We start from the raw sequence: 17,421 nt of genomic DNA, 5'->3' as shown, positions 1-17,421 counted from the left end.
GAAAGTAGAAACCAATGACAGAGAAGAACTTTTCAAGTTGCCTAGACTGTCTCGCCTAGAGAACTTAAAGCTATGATTATAAAAATATAATAGACTGCTAATGGACTAAAAACCCTGAGTCAAGCTACAGGTATTTCCAAATAAAAGGATTTTTTTTAGACAATTCGCGTGAAAAACGTCACACGTTTGGCTGTCAAATGTATGGAAATATTTTCGGGACATGAAAAATGTTGTATTCGCTCACCAATAAATACAAACGATCGAAATATCGAACAGCGAAATGCTTCGATCAATCGACTCGACTCTGATCCTCGGAATGTCCCTAGAACGCACCTATTGGTTACGGAAATCTCGGTTAGAGGGCGCGACAGAGCACGGGCCGCTCGAAGGACGAGTCGGCGATGACGACGGATCGAGGAAGGGAGGGGCGGCGGGGCTAGGGAGGGAGAGGAGGGTGGCAGCACGACCGGCGTTTCGGAGCCGCGTATCGGTAGTCGCGAGACGAGGCAGTCGGTGACGGGTTGCGGTCGTCTAGTGTGGCGTAGTGTGAACAGTTTTTCGGTCGCCTCTTCCCCCCTTGTGTTCAAAATGAGCTGGCAGGATTACGTCGATAAGCAGTTGCTCGCGTCTAGATGTGTTACCAAAGCGGCGATTGCCGGACACGACGGCAACGTATGGGCGAAATCCGAGGGCTTCGAAGTGAGTACAACTCCAAAAGAGAGTACTTTGAGAACCGCGCGCGCGCGCGCGCACGAGAGAGAGAGTGAGAGAGCGAGTGAATGGGAAATAGCCGAGGAGCGAGCGAGAGAGAAAGACAGAGAGAGAGAGTGACGGGGCGGTTAAGAAGACGCAGGGAGACGCAGCGTACAGCCGGTAGCACGCCCCCTCGATAAAAGGGAAAGTGCGCGGAGTAAAGAGAGCCCTCGCGAGTAAAACGCGCTTTGTCGGCGCGAGAGAAAGAGAGATGGGAGAGCGCGAGGACAATGAGAGCGAGAGAAGGAAGAAGAAAAAGAGAGAGAGAGAGGACAGATGCTCCGACGAGATCGTCCGCGCGGCTCGCCCGAGCCTTCGCCCAAGCTCCCTGAACCGGTTCGAGCGAGCGTCGCGCGGCATGTCGTCCGTCCATCGCTTCCCGGACTTTCTAACCCTGAAATACGAGTGCCACGTAGACGTATCCGGCTCGCCAGCCGGCCGGCCGGCCGGTCGGTCGGTTGCGAGGCGACCATCGCATCATCGTCGTCGAGAGAATCCGCGGAGTCGACGGGTCGCGCGCTCTCGGGGGCGGCAGACATGTTTCGCTCTAACCGGCTAGCTCCATCTCTGTCTCTTTCTCTCTCTCTCTTTCTCTTTCGCGCTACGATTTCCAGAGGTACGCGACGAATCGATCGAATCGAGTCAAGTGCACGCAACGAGTGCCCTCGGCGAGACGATTTCGCCGTCGAAATCGATGAGGGCGAGAGCACATGGGGCGTGCGTAAGCCGTCGTGTTGCGTGAGCGAGCCGGCGAAGAATCGATTTACGTGTCGCGCGCCTCGGGCAGGGTGTGGCAATTTAAGGTGTACGCTCGAAAATTCCTCCCGCCTCCGGGAGGACGTGCGGCGCCTCTGAAAACCGGTGTCGACGGTCGCGAGAAAAAGAAAAAAAAAAGCGCGAGCTCGGGACGAGGGAGAGCGAGTCGCCGTCGTTTGACAGGATGCGCCGGGCGCATGTGTCATCCGCGCGGCGCCGAGCCTCGGTTTCTCTCTGTCCGAGACGCGAGGCGCGCTCTTTCTCGCTTCCTTCCCGAGATCCAACGGCCTTTTCGGCGGCGATGGCGACGCTTAACATGGCCGCCCTGTATTAATGCGCCGGGCACGTTGCGCTGTCGCGTCGCGACGTGGAAATGGTGGTCCATTGTCTGCGGCCACGACGCAGGTTTCTCCGTCGACGGCCGGACGCGATCGCGACGGGTATCGGCGATGCCGCGAGGATTTCCGAGGACGAGCATCCGCCGGATGGCGCGGATCCAATTTTTAGGTTAGCCTGGCGACGAGCTCGAGGCACGTAGGCGCCTCGGAGAGAGGTTGGGTGTGCGAGTGGGACGAGCTTTTTCTTTTTCCTCGCAATCGCCGATGTACGTCTCGTCGCGAGTATCCGGCTACAATGCTCTCCGAATATTATCCATGTATATTATCGAGATGACGACACTACTTGTCGTCGTTTTATTCCCTTCGTGCTAAGGTTAAACACCTTAATTAGAGTTCATTAATCGCTTGTTCGTCGCACCATGTTTCATTTGACACTACATGCTTTGGTTTTTAGAAATAATACAAGTCTGTGGGAAAATACATGCGAGATAAAAATTTATCACGAGTTTCTTTCCTAATCTGCTTCTGATAAGAAGCAGAGTCGGCGATCTTCCTCAAAGAGATATTTTTATCCTTGAAAAAGCGCATACACATCATATTCGAGGTCTCTCGATTATGAATTCGATCTTAATCGGCTAATGCAGCATACAAAGAGATTGCATGAAAGTCTCCATCGACAATGTTTTTCCTCAGAATTTTTTTTCAGAATAATTTTAATCCTAAAGTTAAATTAATATATGTTGATACACGGATGAATTAAAATTTTCGACGTTTTTTAGATATTGCATTTTTAATTCGTTAACTTCTTTATTATTTTTTTAATTAAGGAATTTATCGATTAATTAATAAAAATACTGATGCCCGAACATATATTAAATAGCACAAATAAATATGCTAAATTTACATCGATTCAGATTTAGATTTATGAATATAATATAAATTAATAATCGCGTAAAATCGTTATTTTTATCAACACGATTATATTTAATCTAAAATTATTACTTAAAAATTATTTTCGTAAAAATCATTTATCTCTTTGCTCATAATAAATATTATTTTTCATAGTGTACGTATATATTTATAGAACTTTCATCACCTTCCATTTCGACAGACATTTTACGCAACGTAAATCATCCGACGACTTTTGTTTGAGTAAATGTTTTCAAGAAAAATCCATGTATTCTCTTTAAATTTTTTTCTTAAGTAGAAAAATGTGAAATTTTGATAGCTATAATTGCACGACGATGTTTCGCGTCTTCAATTCACGAGGCTAATAATAACGGTGATTACAGGGAAAAATATGGCATATCGCGAGACGTTATGCGAATCCGAGATGTGTCGAAAAGCACGGCAATTATCGCGCGCGAGATATATTTTTGTGTCGTTTAGAACGTTTCTTGGCTCGCAATAACCTTTCCTTTCTAATATTTTGCTCGGATTTCTATCCCGATGTCGCACAACAGTCAGTCTTTCTTTAAAAAGAAAAGAAAAAAAAATGTTTCTTTTCGTACAGTCCGTCTTCGAATCGCAGCGAAAGTAGCGATTCCGACCGACGCGCTCTCTATATCGCGCTTTCCGAAACTCGTCGCGAATCCTGTCGGTAAATCTGTCAGCAGGATGATCGTTGCACAGGACTTTGGCTGTCGCTGTCGAGTTGGCGATCGAAACCGGTTCGAATCTCGATGCCACTAACTTACGGAAGTGACGTCTACGTTCGTGATGATGGAAGCAAAACTGGTGGACGATTGCTAAATCGCTGAATATCGATGGATAGAATTAAAAGAATAGAGAATTAAATTTGTACTTTTCAGAGAGAGAAGAGATAAGAAAATCTTATCATTTAGATAATCTCGAAAACTAATGGATGTTGTAGATTTATAAAAAACACAAGTTTAATTATGATATACTTGAAGATAGATGTATCAGTCTCCGCTAAAGTAATTTTGAAAAATAAATTCATCGTTATCAGAAAAAAATTCCAAAATTCCACTTCTCGTAAGTTAGATTTTAACACGCAATGATTATTGATATTTTATTATATCACAACTTTGAAAACGGCAGATAAAAAAGCTATTTTTAAGTAATTTACTATGTTGTAACTATGGCAAGTGTGACGTGCTTTTCAGAAAAATTTTATATTTTTATATTTTATTTATATTTTACTTTTTTTTTTTTTTTTTTTTTTTTTTTTCAAAATAAAGTATATTTTTAAATCTTTTAATCTTTGAAGGAAATGTATCGCAAAGATTAAAGTTGATAAAATTGTAGTTAAATAAGTTCGAATTTACTATATCGCTGAACAATTATAATTATTTATGTTTATCAATTTTAATATCCAAATTGTATTCAGTGAGTTGAAAAACCTTCGAGTATAAATGAAAAAATTAAAGAATCTTGGTAGTTGTTCACTTTTTAATTACTTAATTACAACTTTTTCTTGCAAAATATTGTTTTTAATCTTTACAACAAGAAATATATTATTAGTAATAAATTATTTTAATTATTTACTACATTTTGAATGAAAAATAAATATTTTCCAACATATGCTATGTGATTGCAACATGGCAAAGTATATAAAAAAGTATTAAAAAATAATTTTTTTTTCTAATTTTGATTTCTAATATTTCTCAAAGTTATAATATAATAATAGAATATCTCGAAAAGAGCGAAATGTTCAGTATTAAAAAATACGGAAAATACTCGCGTTGTTAGATTTCTTTTCTTTTTTTTTCTTTTCTTATTGAAAGATCTTTCTCGTCATAAACAGAGTTAATTGATTGATGTATTTAATTGATTCTCCTCAAAGCGATTAAATAATGCAACTCTAATCAAAACTCTAGAAGGAAAAGAAGAAAAAAAGAGTGAAAAGCTTAATATTAAATCTCACATGGAAAAGATGATATTTGAACATTATCTATTAGTTAGATTAAATTAGAAACTCGACAAAATCTTCGAACGTTCGTTGAAGAGTAGAAGCGGGACAGAGAAAGAGAGAGTAGTTTTAGCGGGTCGCGGAAACTATTCTGATACAGGACAGTCGTCGATTAGATTAGGATAGGTTAAGATAGGCTGTGTGGTCACACATGGCTACTCTATTAAAGAGTCGTAGAGTCTAGATGAGAGCGATCGGGAGATAAGGTTGCCAGCTGCAGCCTCGCGTGCTCTTTCCGGTCGCAAAAATGGCGATACCGGCCGGCAAAACCTCAGTGCTGTGTCGAGAAGCCGGGTGCATCGAGAGCCCAATTCAGGACAAGGTCTCGCCGAGATCGGATATAAATTAGCGCTCCTTATAAGACGGAGACGTCAACGCTGAAGTCACTTCTTCGAGGAAAGGCGAGCTAAGAACTCGAGACTCGATCTTGTTATTCGAATAGCTCGAATTTCCTCGGAATTAAATGAAAAGGAATGATCGTGTTGCTCTCTTGAAAATAACGCTCCTAATAAAAAAGAATAAAGTTTATTTTATTAACGTGGCAAATTGGTGCCGAAAAAAGAATATAAAACATATCGTAGTACGCAAGTATTTTAATGTATAACTCATTTAATATATTCTTTACATCAAACACTTTTAAAATTCAAAGACTTGTGCTCGTAATTTTATCCACAAAATAAATTAGTAGTAAAGTTTTACTTTGATTGATGCATGAGATTTTATTACATTCTAAAAATTATATTCGAAAATTATCGATGAAAAAGACAGAAGAATTAAAAATTGATTTTGTCTATAATTAAAATAAAATCAAGGGAGGAACATAATTTAATATCATGACTAATATGATTTGCTCTTAAAGTTTCTACAATGTTACTCCTTCCTGATTAGCTCGGTGTTGATTATCGCAATTAATTTTCTCGATTGACAGAAGCGTTCATTAATCCGGTTCGTAAACCCAGTTCAAACCAGATCAACAAGCCTTTAACCTTTTAGCTACGGCAATATTCTCTTCGAAAGCTGCCAACTGCCACAGATTTATTATTTTCCATCAATCAGCATTACTATCAGACTATTATCTTATACTCCTGGACAAAATTAATGCATAATTTTTTTTTCACATTTTCTTTAAAAGCTGATATTTAAATTTTTTGTAATTTTGTCCAAGAGTATATGTATATTTTTATGATAGCATATTTAAAAAATCTATACATTTCTGTACAATTTATTAATAAAATATTTTTCGTTTGCGTCTAAGAGAAATTATACGGATTTAATCTCGATTTATAGTCGAAGGGTTAAGCGAGAATATATGAAACATTAGCTTCGGCCGAGTGATTCATCGCTCTCAGGGCCGTAGCCCACCGGAAGGTGGGCCCGTGCCACCCATCTCGGGGTCTTATCATGACTCACACGCCTGGTTTAGCATTCGCGAACCGTCTCAAATCGATATGCCAGAGGGGACACTATTCTCGTCTGGCCCGACGAGAATATCTCTCGAGTCCGGTCGCCGCTAAATATAAGTGGCGCAAAGCGAGTCGCGGAATTTTGTTTAGCGTCTTCGCAGATCATGCAGTTGTCGCGGAGACAGCTTGTCGCAGTTCGATGACTTCTCTCGAGGGAACTCTTATTCTCGAACGATGCGTTTCGATCGCAAATGTTCGAGAGTTTCAACTTTTCCTTGCGACTCTTCCGTTCCATTACTCTCCTTTTCCTTCAGTTATCGCTTCTCGCGTTTCGTACTCAAAGCGAGTTTAGTCTCTTCTTTCGAGATGTAATTTTTTAATTTTCCGTACATATTTTTGAGGATTAATACAAGAATGCTTTTAGATTCTAGATTCTTTATTCTGCAATAATGATATTTAATATCAGGCGATTAAAATAATAAAAAGACATGATTTATAAAAACAAAATTTTAGGTTTACATTCCATTTATGTTTTTTTTTTTGTATTCTGAATAATCAGATGCAATTTTCTCGTAGTTCGAAATTTTTTGTAATTTCACGAAAACGTGATAAACGAGTGAAATAATTAAATATGCACGAACGGCATCGTCATCGCGGAGTCGATGCGAGAAACGAGTTGGAGTTAAACAGAAAGCGGACATTATTTTTCCACCAACGCGCAACAGGATAAGATACTCTTGATGGTGCAGCGTACTTTATCGGTTCGCTGATAAAAGCGAGTTTTTTTTCCGTTATCAGGGCAAGCCAAGGAAAAACATAATCGTATAGACTCATAAATTCCGCTTATAAGTTCCGCCAAATGGACGATGATACTTGACATTAAGAAACAATTAAACACGCGTCGCAGATTCGTGTATTGCAATTGTATATGTCAGAGATAAAAAAATTAAAGGACACACTATAATATTTGTTTTATAAATTATATGAGAGGATTCATTTAAAAAAATAGCGAGAGATGACCTCTTTTCCACGGTATCGGAAAGTGCAAAAGTTAAAGGTTCTCTCTTTCGATTAATTTCATATCATTCAGAATAAACTTTTCAAATTTTTTAACGCTTATCATATTTTAATTATAAAATTTTACATAGATAGAGTTTAATGATAAATCAATATTTCAGGAGTAAATTCCGTTGCAATTCACCGAAGAATAACGCTATAATTTATCGAGACAACTTGGACAGGATTTTATCAAGAAGGTCCGAAGGAGAAGATATGTATTTTAATGCAACGTTTCGGCGGAAATAGCGACCGAGGGACAACAAAGCCGGCCTCGGGCGTGAACATGAGCGTGAGAAAGAAGGCGGTCGGCCTGCCATACAAAGACGCTCGTAATCGGGTGCACTTATAGTTCAAGGCCGTCTTAGATCATCCCGGATTAACTGCAACGCGCCGCCGACATTTAGGCGTGCATCGATCCGCTTTCACGGACGTTATCCGTCTACGTCACTCTTTACGGAGAGAATAGCTCTCTTACAAGTCTCGTGAAGGATAGCTCTTCGCTCTTTACGAGGAAGAAAGGAAAAAGACGTTTATTTGCATCAGAATCTATAGAGATCTCTCCTCCGTGTTGAAGAAACCTAATTTCTAAATTCGTCTGTGACTGATAAATGGATAGGAAGAAAGTGGAAGGACCATCGAGCCGTTTCTGTTGCGAATGAGAAAAATTAACAAATGTTAAGATTGTAGATGCGTTAGCTTCGACAGGAGTCGTATCTAGCCTCACTAGCTATGCTTGATTGCAATAGTGTATTGATCAATTTGCTGACGTGATTTATTTGTCTTATAGTTTATTATCTCTCGTCAACCGATCCGTCAGATGAAAGGGTCAAAGGAGCAATTGACTTTGAAATCTGTGATCTTTTCTCGGATCTGTCACGTATATATATATATATATATATATATATATATATATATATATATATATATATATATTTCAGAGATAGATTTCTTGGAAATGTGGTGATTTTCTTAATAGCTCCTTTATCACATCGATATAAATAGAAAAGCAAATTCTTATACATAAAATCATTTCAAGATTATTTGTCGCTTTAACAACGAATTTTTTAGATATAGAAAAAATTGTTGCATTGGAGTTTAATGTTTCATATTAATTATTTTGATGACGGGACTTTAATTTTATTCATAGGTTAAAATACACTATCGTACTTTTAAGTATATATTCGTTTCTTTATTCGTAAAATGATATATTAACTGTTCCAGTTTTAACTTCGGTTTCATATTTCAATAACATGAATCATCTTATATTTCTAAGTTATTTTTAATCAGAATTATTTTCTACTATCGTAGAAAAAATTACATCGTTTTTAAATAGGTGCATCAGAGGCATTTTTCTAGTAACATTATTAACAATAATTTTATGACTAAGATGACGCACAAACGATTATGATAATTAAACGATAAATAATTGCGAGATGCTTTTATCCGCTGATGCATAAATTAATAATGCATAATCCCCTATATTAGATCTAAAAAACAAGCATAAAAGATGTCATCAGATGTTTTTTTTATAGTTTTTCAAAATAAATTAGCATGCGAAATTCATTCGACATGAGGTGTCTTCCAATTAATATCACGAATATAAGTAGGTAGTGAACTTTGAACTTTTCACGAAAATATATTTTTGACAAGAAATGTTCTGTGAGGAGAGGAAGAAAGGGAGAGAGATGATTTGGCGACTAGTTCTGCTCTTATGAAAACTCCAATGACGTCATCCATATGCATCTTTCGTATATAAAATTGACTCTCAGATGAACTTGAGATACTTTAGATCGTAGTTGAATATGTTGTTATTGATTGCTAGGATACAAAAAAAAAGATTGTTTCATCAAAGGAATATATTTTCGCACGATTTACATTCTTTTAATATCGTTTTTTTTTTATTTTTTTTTCTCAAAATACAAATTTAATCAGTCACAAAATAATTTCGCAATTATTTAAAAGTCTCACGAATCAAGATGCAGAATGAAAGACAAAATGTATTATATTCCTCGAATCAATCTCTAATCGAGCGAATATGACATTTAAATCCTTATGCATTCAATTTTAAAAATAATATATTTTTTACGTCATCTAATTATGGAAATGAGATGGAAAAGGTTCGCCTGAACCGCTTATATTGAATAATAAAAGAAGCCTTCTTCGACGGACGCTTATTTATGCATTTGCAGGATTCGGGAGCATCTGCGCAAGAATAAAATAGACAGAATGTAGCGTTTCTAAATATCCAGACTCAAACACAGACTCGCTCCTGTGCGTGCGTATCCAGCATGAATGACGATCGTTTGTTTGCGGATCGCTACGAGTAGTGTGCTTGCTCTGGTGTGCTTGCTCTTGTGTAATCAAGATTCAACATCATGGTTTACAGTGATATAATAATAGATAACGACGCAAGCGTGATATGCGGGTATTTTACTAATAAATGACAGCTGGTTCCATCGCTCTTTCTCTCTTTCTCTCTCTCAATTCATTTATTTTCTTCCTTGAAATTTTTCATTTCATCGACAGTTTTTATTGTGAAAAGAATTATAAATTTTAATTTTTTTGTGAATGATTTTTAAATTAATTTTAATTATTTTTAAATTAATTTTAATTAATTTTAAATTAATTTTAAATTAATTTTAAATTTAATTTTATATAAAAGAACAATTTTTATACATTAATTTGGCATGATACAGTACAAAATTTTTACGATTAATTTTGGAAATATCACATTTTTATTCAAAAAGTCTCTTATTTATAAATTAAGGAATCTTTATTTTAATAAATTTATTTTAATAAAATGTCTACATCAAAGTTGACGTCACAATCTTGCAATAATAATATAATACTCTCTTATAACACGGAATGCGGTCGTAGCTTCCGGGATTTACATTCCTCTGAGAAGCTTAAGCGCATTATTACGATGTCACTGCGCTGTCACTGATAATATAACAGGCTTTTCTCTCTATTTCCAGGTAAGTAAAGAAGAGCTCGCGAAATTAGTGCAGAGCTTCGAGGAGCAAGACATCCTGACGTCGTCGGGCGTTACCTTAGCCGGCAGCAGGTACATCTACCTGTCGGGCACGGACCGTGTGATAAGGGCAAAACTTGGCAAAATCGGCGTACACTGCATGAAGACGACGCAGGCAGTAGTTGTCTCCCTATACGAGGACCCCATACAGCCGCAACAGGCCGCATCTGTCGTTGAAAAATTGGGCGAGTACCTCGTGTCCTGCGGCTATTAGGTCAGTATGATGATGAAGAAACATCTTCGTCCCCTCGAGATAAATCGTCACGATCGCGTTTTCTCGCGGAGTTTCGTTATCTTATCGAAGGAAAACTCGAGTTTTGGGAAATATTTCGTTTCAAAGAGATACGTGTTTTAAATTTCTACAAAGATCCTTGCTTTCGCGCAAGCAACGGAATCGTTCTACCTCCTTTAAATTCACCCTCGTAGGAACTTTTCAATCCCGCTTACGGACGAAAGTTTCCCTGTGTGTGTCTGACAATGAAATTTAATTAACTTTACAAATACGTGGAAGAAATTGCGCTAATAAAAGATATTACAACATTTAAACAAGTCAGAAATACCATGAATATTTTTAGCAAATTAATAAGATATTATTATTCTCAAGAGAATTTATTATTATTTCCCATACTCGACATTATTATTTATATTATTTTTTATATACTAAAGTATTGTATAAAATATTATATAAAATTTTGAATCGACTAAAATTCATCCCTCATCAAGATTGTTCGATCAACGCGATATTTTCATTCTGCCAAATTATTTTTTAATTCGGTCTCCATCGTCAAGATTTATCAAACTCTAAAATTTTAAAAATTAAACAAAATCAAATTTTACAAAAGATGCTCTTGATTTTACCAAATACGACTCGTCGAGAGCAGAGATGTTTCCTTCGTAGGACGAGTTGGACAAGATTTCGCGAGTTAATATGTACACGTCTCTCGCTCAGACACCGTCATTCCACGTATCCGCGAAATCGGCTGTTGGTCCGCGTCGCTGATTAACGCGACGCTTATTCAGAATTCCCCCTCGCATCGATTTAACCGACGAGTTTCCCTCCCGCAGCCGCCCCCTTGTTCCCTCCTCTACCCGTATTACGCGCTTATCATTATCGGCTTGTCACTCAATAGTGCGTTTCGCGACGCACTCGCGAGAGAGACAGAAAGAGGGAGAGAGAGAGTTCCTATTGTGAGCCCGTTGCGTTTTCGCGCGTCTGTCAAGCATAACTGGAAAACGTCCTCTCCTCTTCCACCGGGTCGTTGCCTCGCACTATGTTTGTGTAATTCGCGTAAAGTGCAATCGACAGCGCGTATTTGTTTAGAAAAAGAGTATATTCCTGAACGACTAGACTCGGATTTTCCAGAGGATATCAAATTTGTCGATTTATCTAAAAAATTTTATTGTTTAAATAAAATTTTTATCGAGCTGTCTTATGGACTTCTTAATGACTCAAGCTTCTCACAATTATAAACGTTGATTCTTTAAATAGTTATCATACTCAATAGAACTGTATACAGGTTTCTTAATAAGTGTGGCAAATTTTAAAAGATGATTCTTTGTCGAAAATTAAGGAGGATTTTTTATGAAAACCATATACTCCTATATTCCTCCCTGTAGAATTACACTCCAAAAATGGAGATAAAAATTAGGTTTTTTTTTTCTCAAATTTGAAACAAGTTAAAGAAATGAAATTAAGTGAATATTTTCTACTAGTGAAAATTATTTATTAATATTTATATAACTATTTATTAATTTTTTCCAGTTTCCCGTATTGTTATAAGGGAATGAAACACCTATTCAATTTTTTATTAGAACTTTTTAATGTTTGTATAAAAAATCCCCCTTAATTTTCGACAAAGAATCATCTCCTAAAATTTTTCGCACTTATTAAGAAACATCTTATATATAACATAATTACTATAGCATATCCGATACAATTTTTATTGATATATTACATATTTGTCTATGCATAAAATTGTAGAAATGCTCGAATTCTGAAAAATTGTAAAATCGCAGCATAAAAAATCGATTTCACTCGGTTATTTCTCGCGAGGGGATTCAATGCACAGTTGCATTTTGCAAGCGCTTTGTCAACTCAGTATTGCTATTCGCACCCCATTCTCTTCACCTCCCCGATACTTTAGTATCGCGAATATTACTCGAATACAAGCAGATGTGCATACACGCTTCGCTTGCGAACAAATATTTGTATATCGCATTCCGATAATCGAACAACAAACCAGTTACACAAAACGGAGAAAATAGCGTGGCTATTAATAAGAAATGCACAGTGGAATTCAAATCAAAAAATAAAATGATGATATTGTATTAGAAATATAATAATTAAATGATATTTTAAAATGATATTTTAAAAATATTTTATTAGAAAGTCGTTTATTTTCCGAAGAGTACGAGCGACATTTTCCGACGTTAATATATCGTTAATCAATCTTGATTTACGCGAGACTGAAAGAAGACTATTTCTCTTTACAAGTTAAATAATTATTGAATCTTCTATGGATTCGACGAGAAAAATCAAGCTTCTTTGGAAGAATGACGAGATAAATTTTCACGTCAGCGTCGTCGGGAGAGGTTCAGGCGACGAACAAATGATCTCGGTGACACACGGTGTTCAAGAACGCTCGGCTTTCAGGCGACGCGACTCGACGCGACGCACTCTGCGTGACTCACGCGGATAATTCTCGGCGAGCGTTTTAGCTTGATATCAGCTTGCCGCGATGACTAATCACGTTGCACTTGCGTATTCGTTTCAGCTACGAGGTGACATCGCGACGCGATAAATATTTTTTTATTTTTTCATAAAGAACGACAAGAATTTAAATGATAATTCATTAGAAGGTCGTTTATTTTGAAATACTTCTCGATATTAAATATCTCGTTCAGTCTTGCTCACGCGAGAACGAAAGGAAGACTCCAATAAGTTATATAATATAATATTGCATATTTATAGAAAAAAAATTAATCCAGCGAAGAATGTCATTTGTGAATAATTATTGCGTTAATAATTATTTGCGTGAATTATTGCGTGAATAATTATTTACGTTAAAAAAAATTCCGATATAAAAGTTCTCCGATTATTGTATAAAAAAAAATATCAATTATACCTTCGTAAAGAAAGCTTTGACGTTGGCTTCCATGTGTTTATCTTATCAATTCTATATCGCACTCCGGTGATATAAAAACGAAATGGAGACTCTCTTTCGTAGCTTTGAAACTCTACATTTTATTTCCTGATCAATCATAAGTCTCGAGATTAAAGTTCTGATCCCACTTTGACACTCTTCTAGTCTCTCGCGATTAATTAAATAGCGTTACGCACAGAGAAAAATATCATTTCTACTGCCAAGAGAAGCGATTATTCAATTTATTTTTCTTTTTTTAAATAATAGTTTTCTTCAACAAAGAATATATTCTTGATAACAGTCTTAAAATATACTTATCACAAGTGTTAGAAAATCTCATTATCATGAGTCGCAAAAGAAGAATTTATTTCCTCTTCAAGAATATTGTATCAAAGAAAAATCAAACTTACTTTACGCCAACTCTAATGTAATAAGCAAATCAAATTTTTGTTTTAATTTACTATTCTTGACTAAAATACTGCACTTACTAAAATTCAGAATATATTCAATTAAATTTAATGCTTGCGGTGAACTTGTGATATATTTGCGGATATACGAGCTTATGATATATTTAAAATAAACAACATTTCCTTGAATACAGTATACATTATTCTCTGTGCGCGATCACGTCCGCAGCCGACTAACCTGCGCCCTAATCCTGCTTTCTGTTGCAGTAACCTCTGGGACCCAACACAAATATCTAATATTAATAATAAACGATATCGGTCGATTATTTTAATGAACAGCGAATGGAATGCGCCATGCCGCACGAGTCGCATCGGAACTGCCGCAAGCCCTGCCACGCGACAACCCACGAATGAAGAACAGCAACAATAGCAACAACACACAGAGCGACGACAGTAGTAACCACTGCTCCAGAGTCATCATTCTCTTCTCTTCGATTTCTATTTTTTTTTCCTTTTTTTTTCCTCGCCCTTTTGACGCGACGCGCGGAGAACGGGAAGGAAGAGAGGCACGCGCGCGAATCCACGCACGCCCGCACCATACGTAAACAACGACGCACCCCCTTCTTCCCCTCTCCTTTCTCTCGCGCAATCTGGCATTCTTGCGCCCTCTCCTTATCTCACCCCTTCCCGGAGCTCTCCTCTCAAACGACAAGACACGTATACGTACTTAAGCATCTACGTGTAAGATCCTCGTAGGCGCGTGTACTCGGTGATGCGTGACAGGCGCGAACGTCGGAAAACGTGTATCGGCACGTACGATCGATAACGCCGATATCCCGATGTCATTGTGCCACACATGTGCTCTCTATGCTTCGAAACTTTGCGAACGAACGGCTGTGACGATGCGCGAGATCGCGCATCCGAGGTGAAGATCGATCAGTAGCGGAATACCGTACGGATATAAAGTGACGATTATTGCGCGTCACGCGCGATGACATCGATGACATTGTTGCGTAGGGTTGCTGCGGACCACGCGCGCGCCTGTTGTCCTCGAAGGGAAGCGCAAAAGCACGCGAGAGCGCGATAGGTTGCGACGAGCGCAGATTCTTCGCGATCATGTCCGATCGGAGGGTCTTTTTCCCATCGAGAAAGAGAAGAGATAAAAGCAGCAACACGAATCGCGATGAATTATGAAGCGTGCGTCGCAATTTGTCGCGCAATTTGACGAGGGCGACGTCGCACTTTCACTCTTCGTTCGGTTTCTTCTCCGGAGGGGAAGCGCGGTCGCTTCCGCGCGAGAAATTCGGACGTCCTGGATTCAAGGACGCGCGTCCGCGGGTCACGTGCGTGCGATGCGCGAGGAAGCGATCTCGGCCTTTTCTTGTATCATACACTCAACACACCCGCTTTGTTCACGTATCCAGCTTCACGCGCGCACAAAGTACATCGATTGACGGATATTAAAGAGAGAGAGAAAGAGAGAAGATGCGAAAGAAAAATGGTGAGAATGAGAGCGGAAAAGAGAGAAATACGCGACACGTCAAATTTTTGTGACCGCTTACGTGATGTTTCGCTGATGGAAAACGATACACACATACACACATATACACGTATGAATTAAATATAAGAAGTAATGATAATAAATAATAATAAACTATTGTGTGTTAGGCTTACAATCTTTTTCGTAGGGCACGAAAGGGTGAGCGCGCGGACGAGAGAATGAGAGAGGAGTAAAAGGTATTGTGAATGTTAAGGAAACTTGGAGAGAGAGAGAGATAGAGATTGAAAAAGAAAGATAGAGGTAGAGAGAGAGAGCGCAAGTGTGAGGAACGTTTGAGGGATGAAAGTGAGAGTGAGAGGGAAAGTGAAAACGAGAAATGCAGAATGAGAGATGAAATAATGGTTGATGATCGGAAAAATTGATGGGGAAGAAAAGGAAGATTTTAAAACTGATAGTGTGAAATAATGAAAAGAAGAAAACGAGGTGAGGGAGAGAGGGAGAGAAAGAGAGAAGTGAATGAGAGAGTGAAAGAGGGAGAGGGAGAGAGAAAGAGAGAAGTGAATGAAAGAGAGAGGGAGAGAAAGTGAAAAGGAAGCAAGTACGAAAGTATAATGATGGCGATAACAATGGTGGCGGCGATAATAAGAATGATTATGATAAAACGATGACAATGCGGGCGAGCATGCGGCAGCGGGTGATACGGCACGGATTGGCCGCAATCCTGGCCGCCTCCCCCATCCTCCCCAAGAATCGATACGGTCCTTTTAGCTATTTACTGTCTTTATTATTGCTATGTGTAAGAAGAATAAAACAAAATGGCGAACGATGTGTCATAAACTGCTGAGATTTTTATCGATGAAAAGATGAGAGAGAGAAAGAGAGAGAGAAAATAAGAGAGAAAGAGAGAGAGAGAAAGTCGCGTAAAAAGAAAGAACACATGTACACCGACATTTATAAACATATATACACACGTATGTACAGCCACACTTATGCGTGCATGCGAGAATAATTTTATACAGCAGATGCATTCGCAGATATATCGAGTTATATTGTTCTCGAGAAGACCCAGCAAAACGAGCCTAATAATTCCCTTAATGTCAACTTTCGAAAAATTCGAAAAGAGGAAAAATGGCGGCGTAATAAGTAACCGAGGATAAATTCTTTTTTCAATTTATTTATATTTCGATTATAAAGCTTCTAATCTACTTTCAATCATTAATTTCCACTATATATGAAGACGCTAAAATTAATATTTCATTGACGTATTTCACAATTATTAAAAATATCAATTATTAATATAAATTATTAATATAAATTATTAAAAATTATTAAATATCTTTCACGATATTTTTTAATATAAAATATATTGATATGAAATAGATATTCAAAGAAATTATCTCTTCATATATCCATATATATTTAATATATTTGCACAAAACTCTGGAAGTGAGGGAAGGGGGTACTTTTTCTAGATTCCGCCGACAGAAGATGTACGATAGAGTATATCGCTGGAAACTTTCGGCTCTTTTCGTACATCTCTGTCAGATAACGAGTTCATTATCATTTGCACGCGAGAATCGGTGTTTTTATTCTCTTATCCCCTGTCGCGGCTTCTTATCTTCTCTCGACTCGCCGACAACGACATCGCGTCGTCTTTCGCTTTCGCATCTTTTACCTCGGTTTTTCGGCCTTTAGGGAAATTCTTCTCCGTCTACAACTGACAAACAAAAAGCGAGAATTCGTCGGCAATTGCCTGCACCAGAGAAAATTCCATTTTCTAGAAAAAAGAAGAGGAAGATTCCTCCTCTGCGCGAAAATGAAACAAACGGTGTATCTGCGAATTTCTGCCGTGTATTTCTATAGACGTAATATTCATTCGATGCACGATCAACAACCTCACACAAACGCATACACACACATACACATGTACACAGCATGTACACACAATACCGCTACCAATTATTACTACTACTATTACTCTACTCTACTGCTACTATTATTACTATAATTAGTTGCTTGTCGATTCGTCTGACGCCAAGCAGCGGCCCAAACTACTATGTAACGATTTTTATTGATAACTAAGGAAGGAATAAACATT

At 38.1% G+C, this 17,421-nt stretch overlaps 1 protein-coding gene across 1 annotated transcript; it reads left to right on the top strand.

Moving 5' to 3' along the window:
- The first annotated feature begins 472 nt into the window (after positions 1-472).
- Positions 473-15,963, top strand: LOC105254784 (profilin). The gene is made up of 3 exons (XM_011263675.3): positions 473-699; positions 10,217-10,486; positions 14,090-15,963. Exons 1-2 carry the CDS (start codon positions 589-591, stop codon positions 10,484-10,486), a joined length of 381 nt encoding a protein of 126 aa, XP_011261977.1. The 5' UTR covers positions 473-588; the 3' UTR covers positions 14,090-15,963.
- The last annotated feature ends 1,458 nt before the right edge of the window (positions 15,964-17,421 follow it).

This window comes from Camponotus floridanus, unplaced genomic scaffold (genome assembly GCF_003227725.1).
Source record: "Camponotus floridanus strain SB8 unplaced genomic scaffold, Cflo_v7.5 scaffold7, whole genome shotgun sequence".
In the NCBI taxonomy this organism is placed as follows: Eukaryota; Metazoa; Arthropoda; class Insecta; order Hymenoptera; family Formicidae; genus Camponotus; species Camponotus floridanus.
Note: the sequence above shows the minus strand (reverse complement) of the source record. Positions and strands in the feature narration are given on the sequence as shown.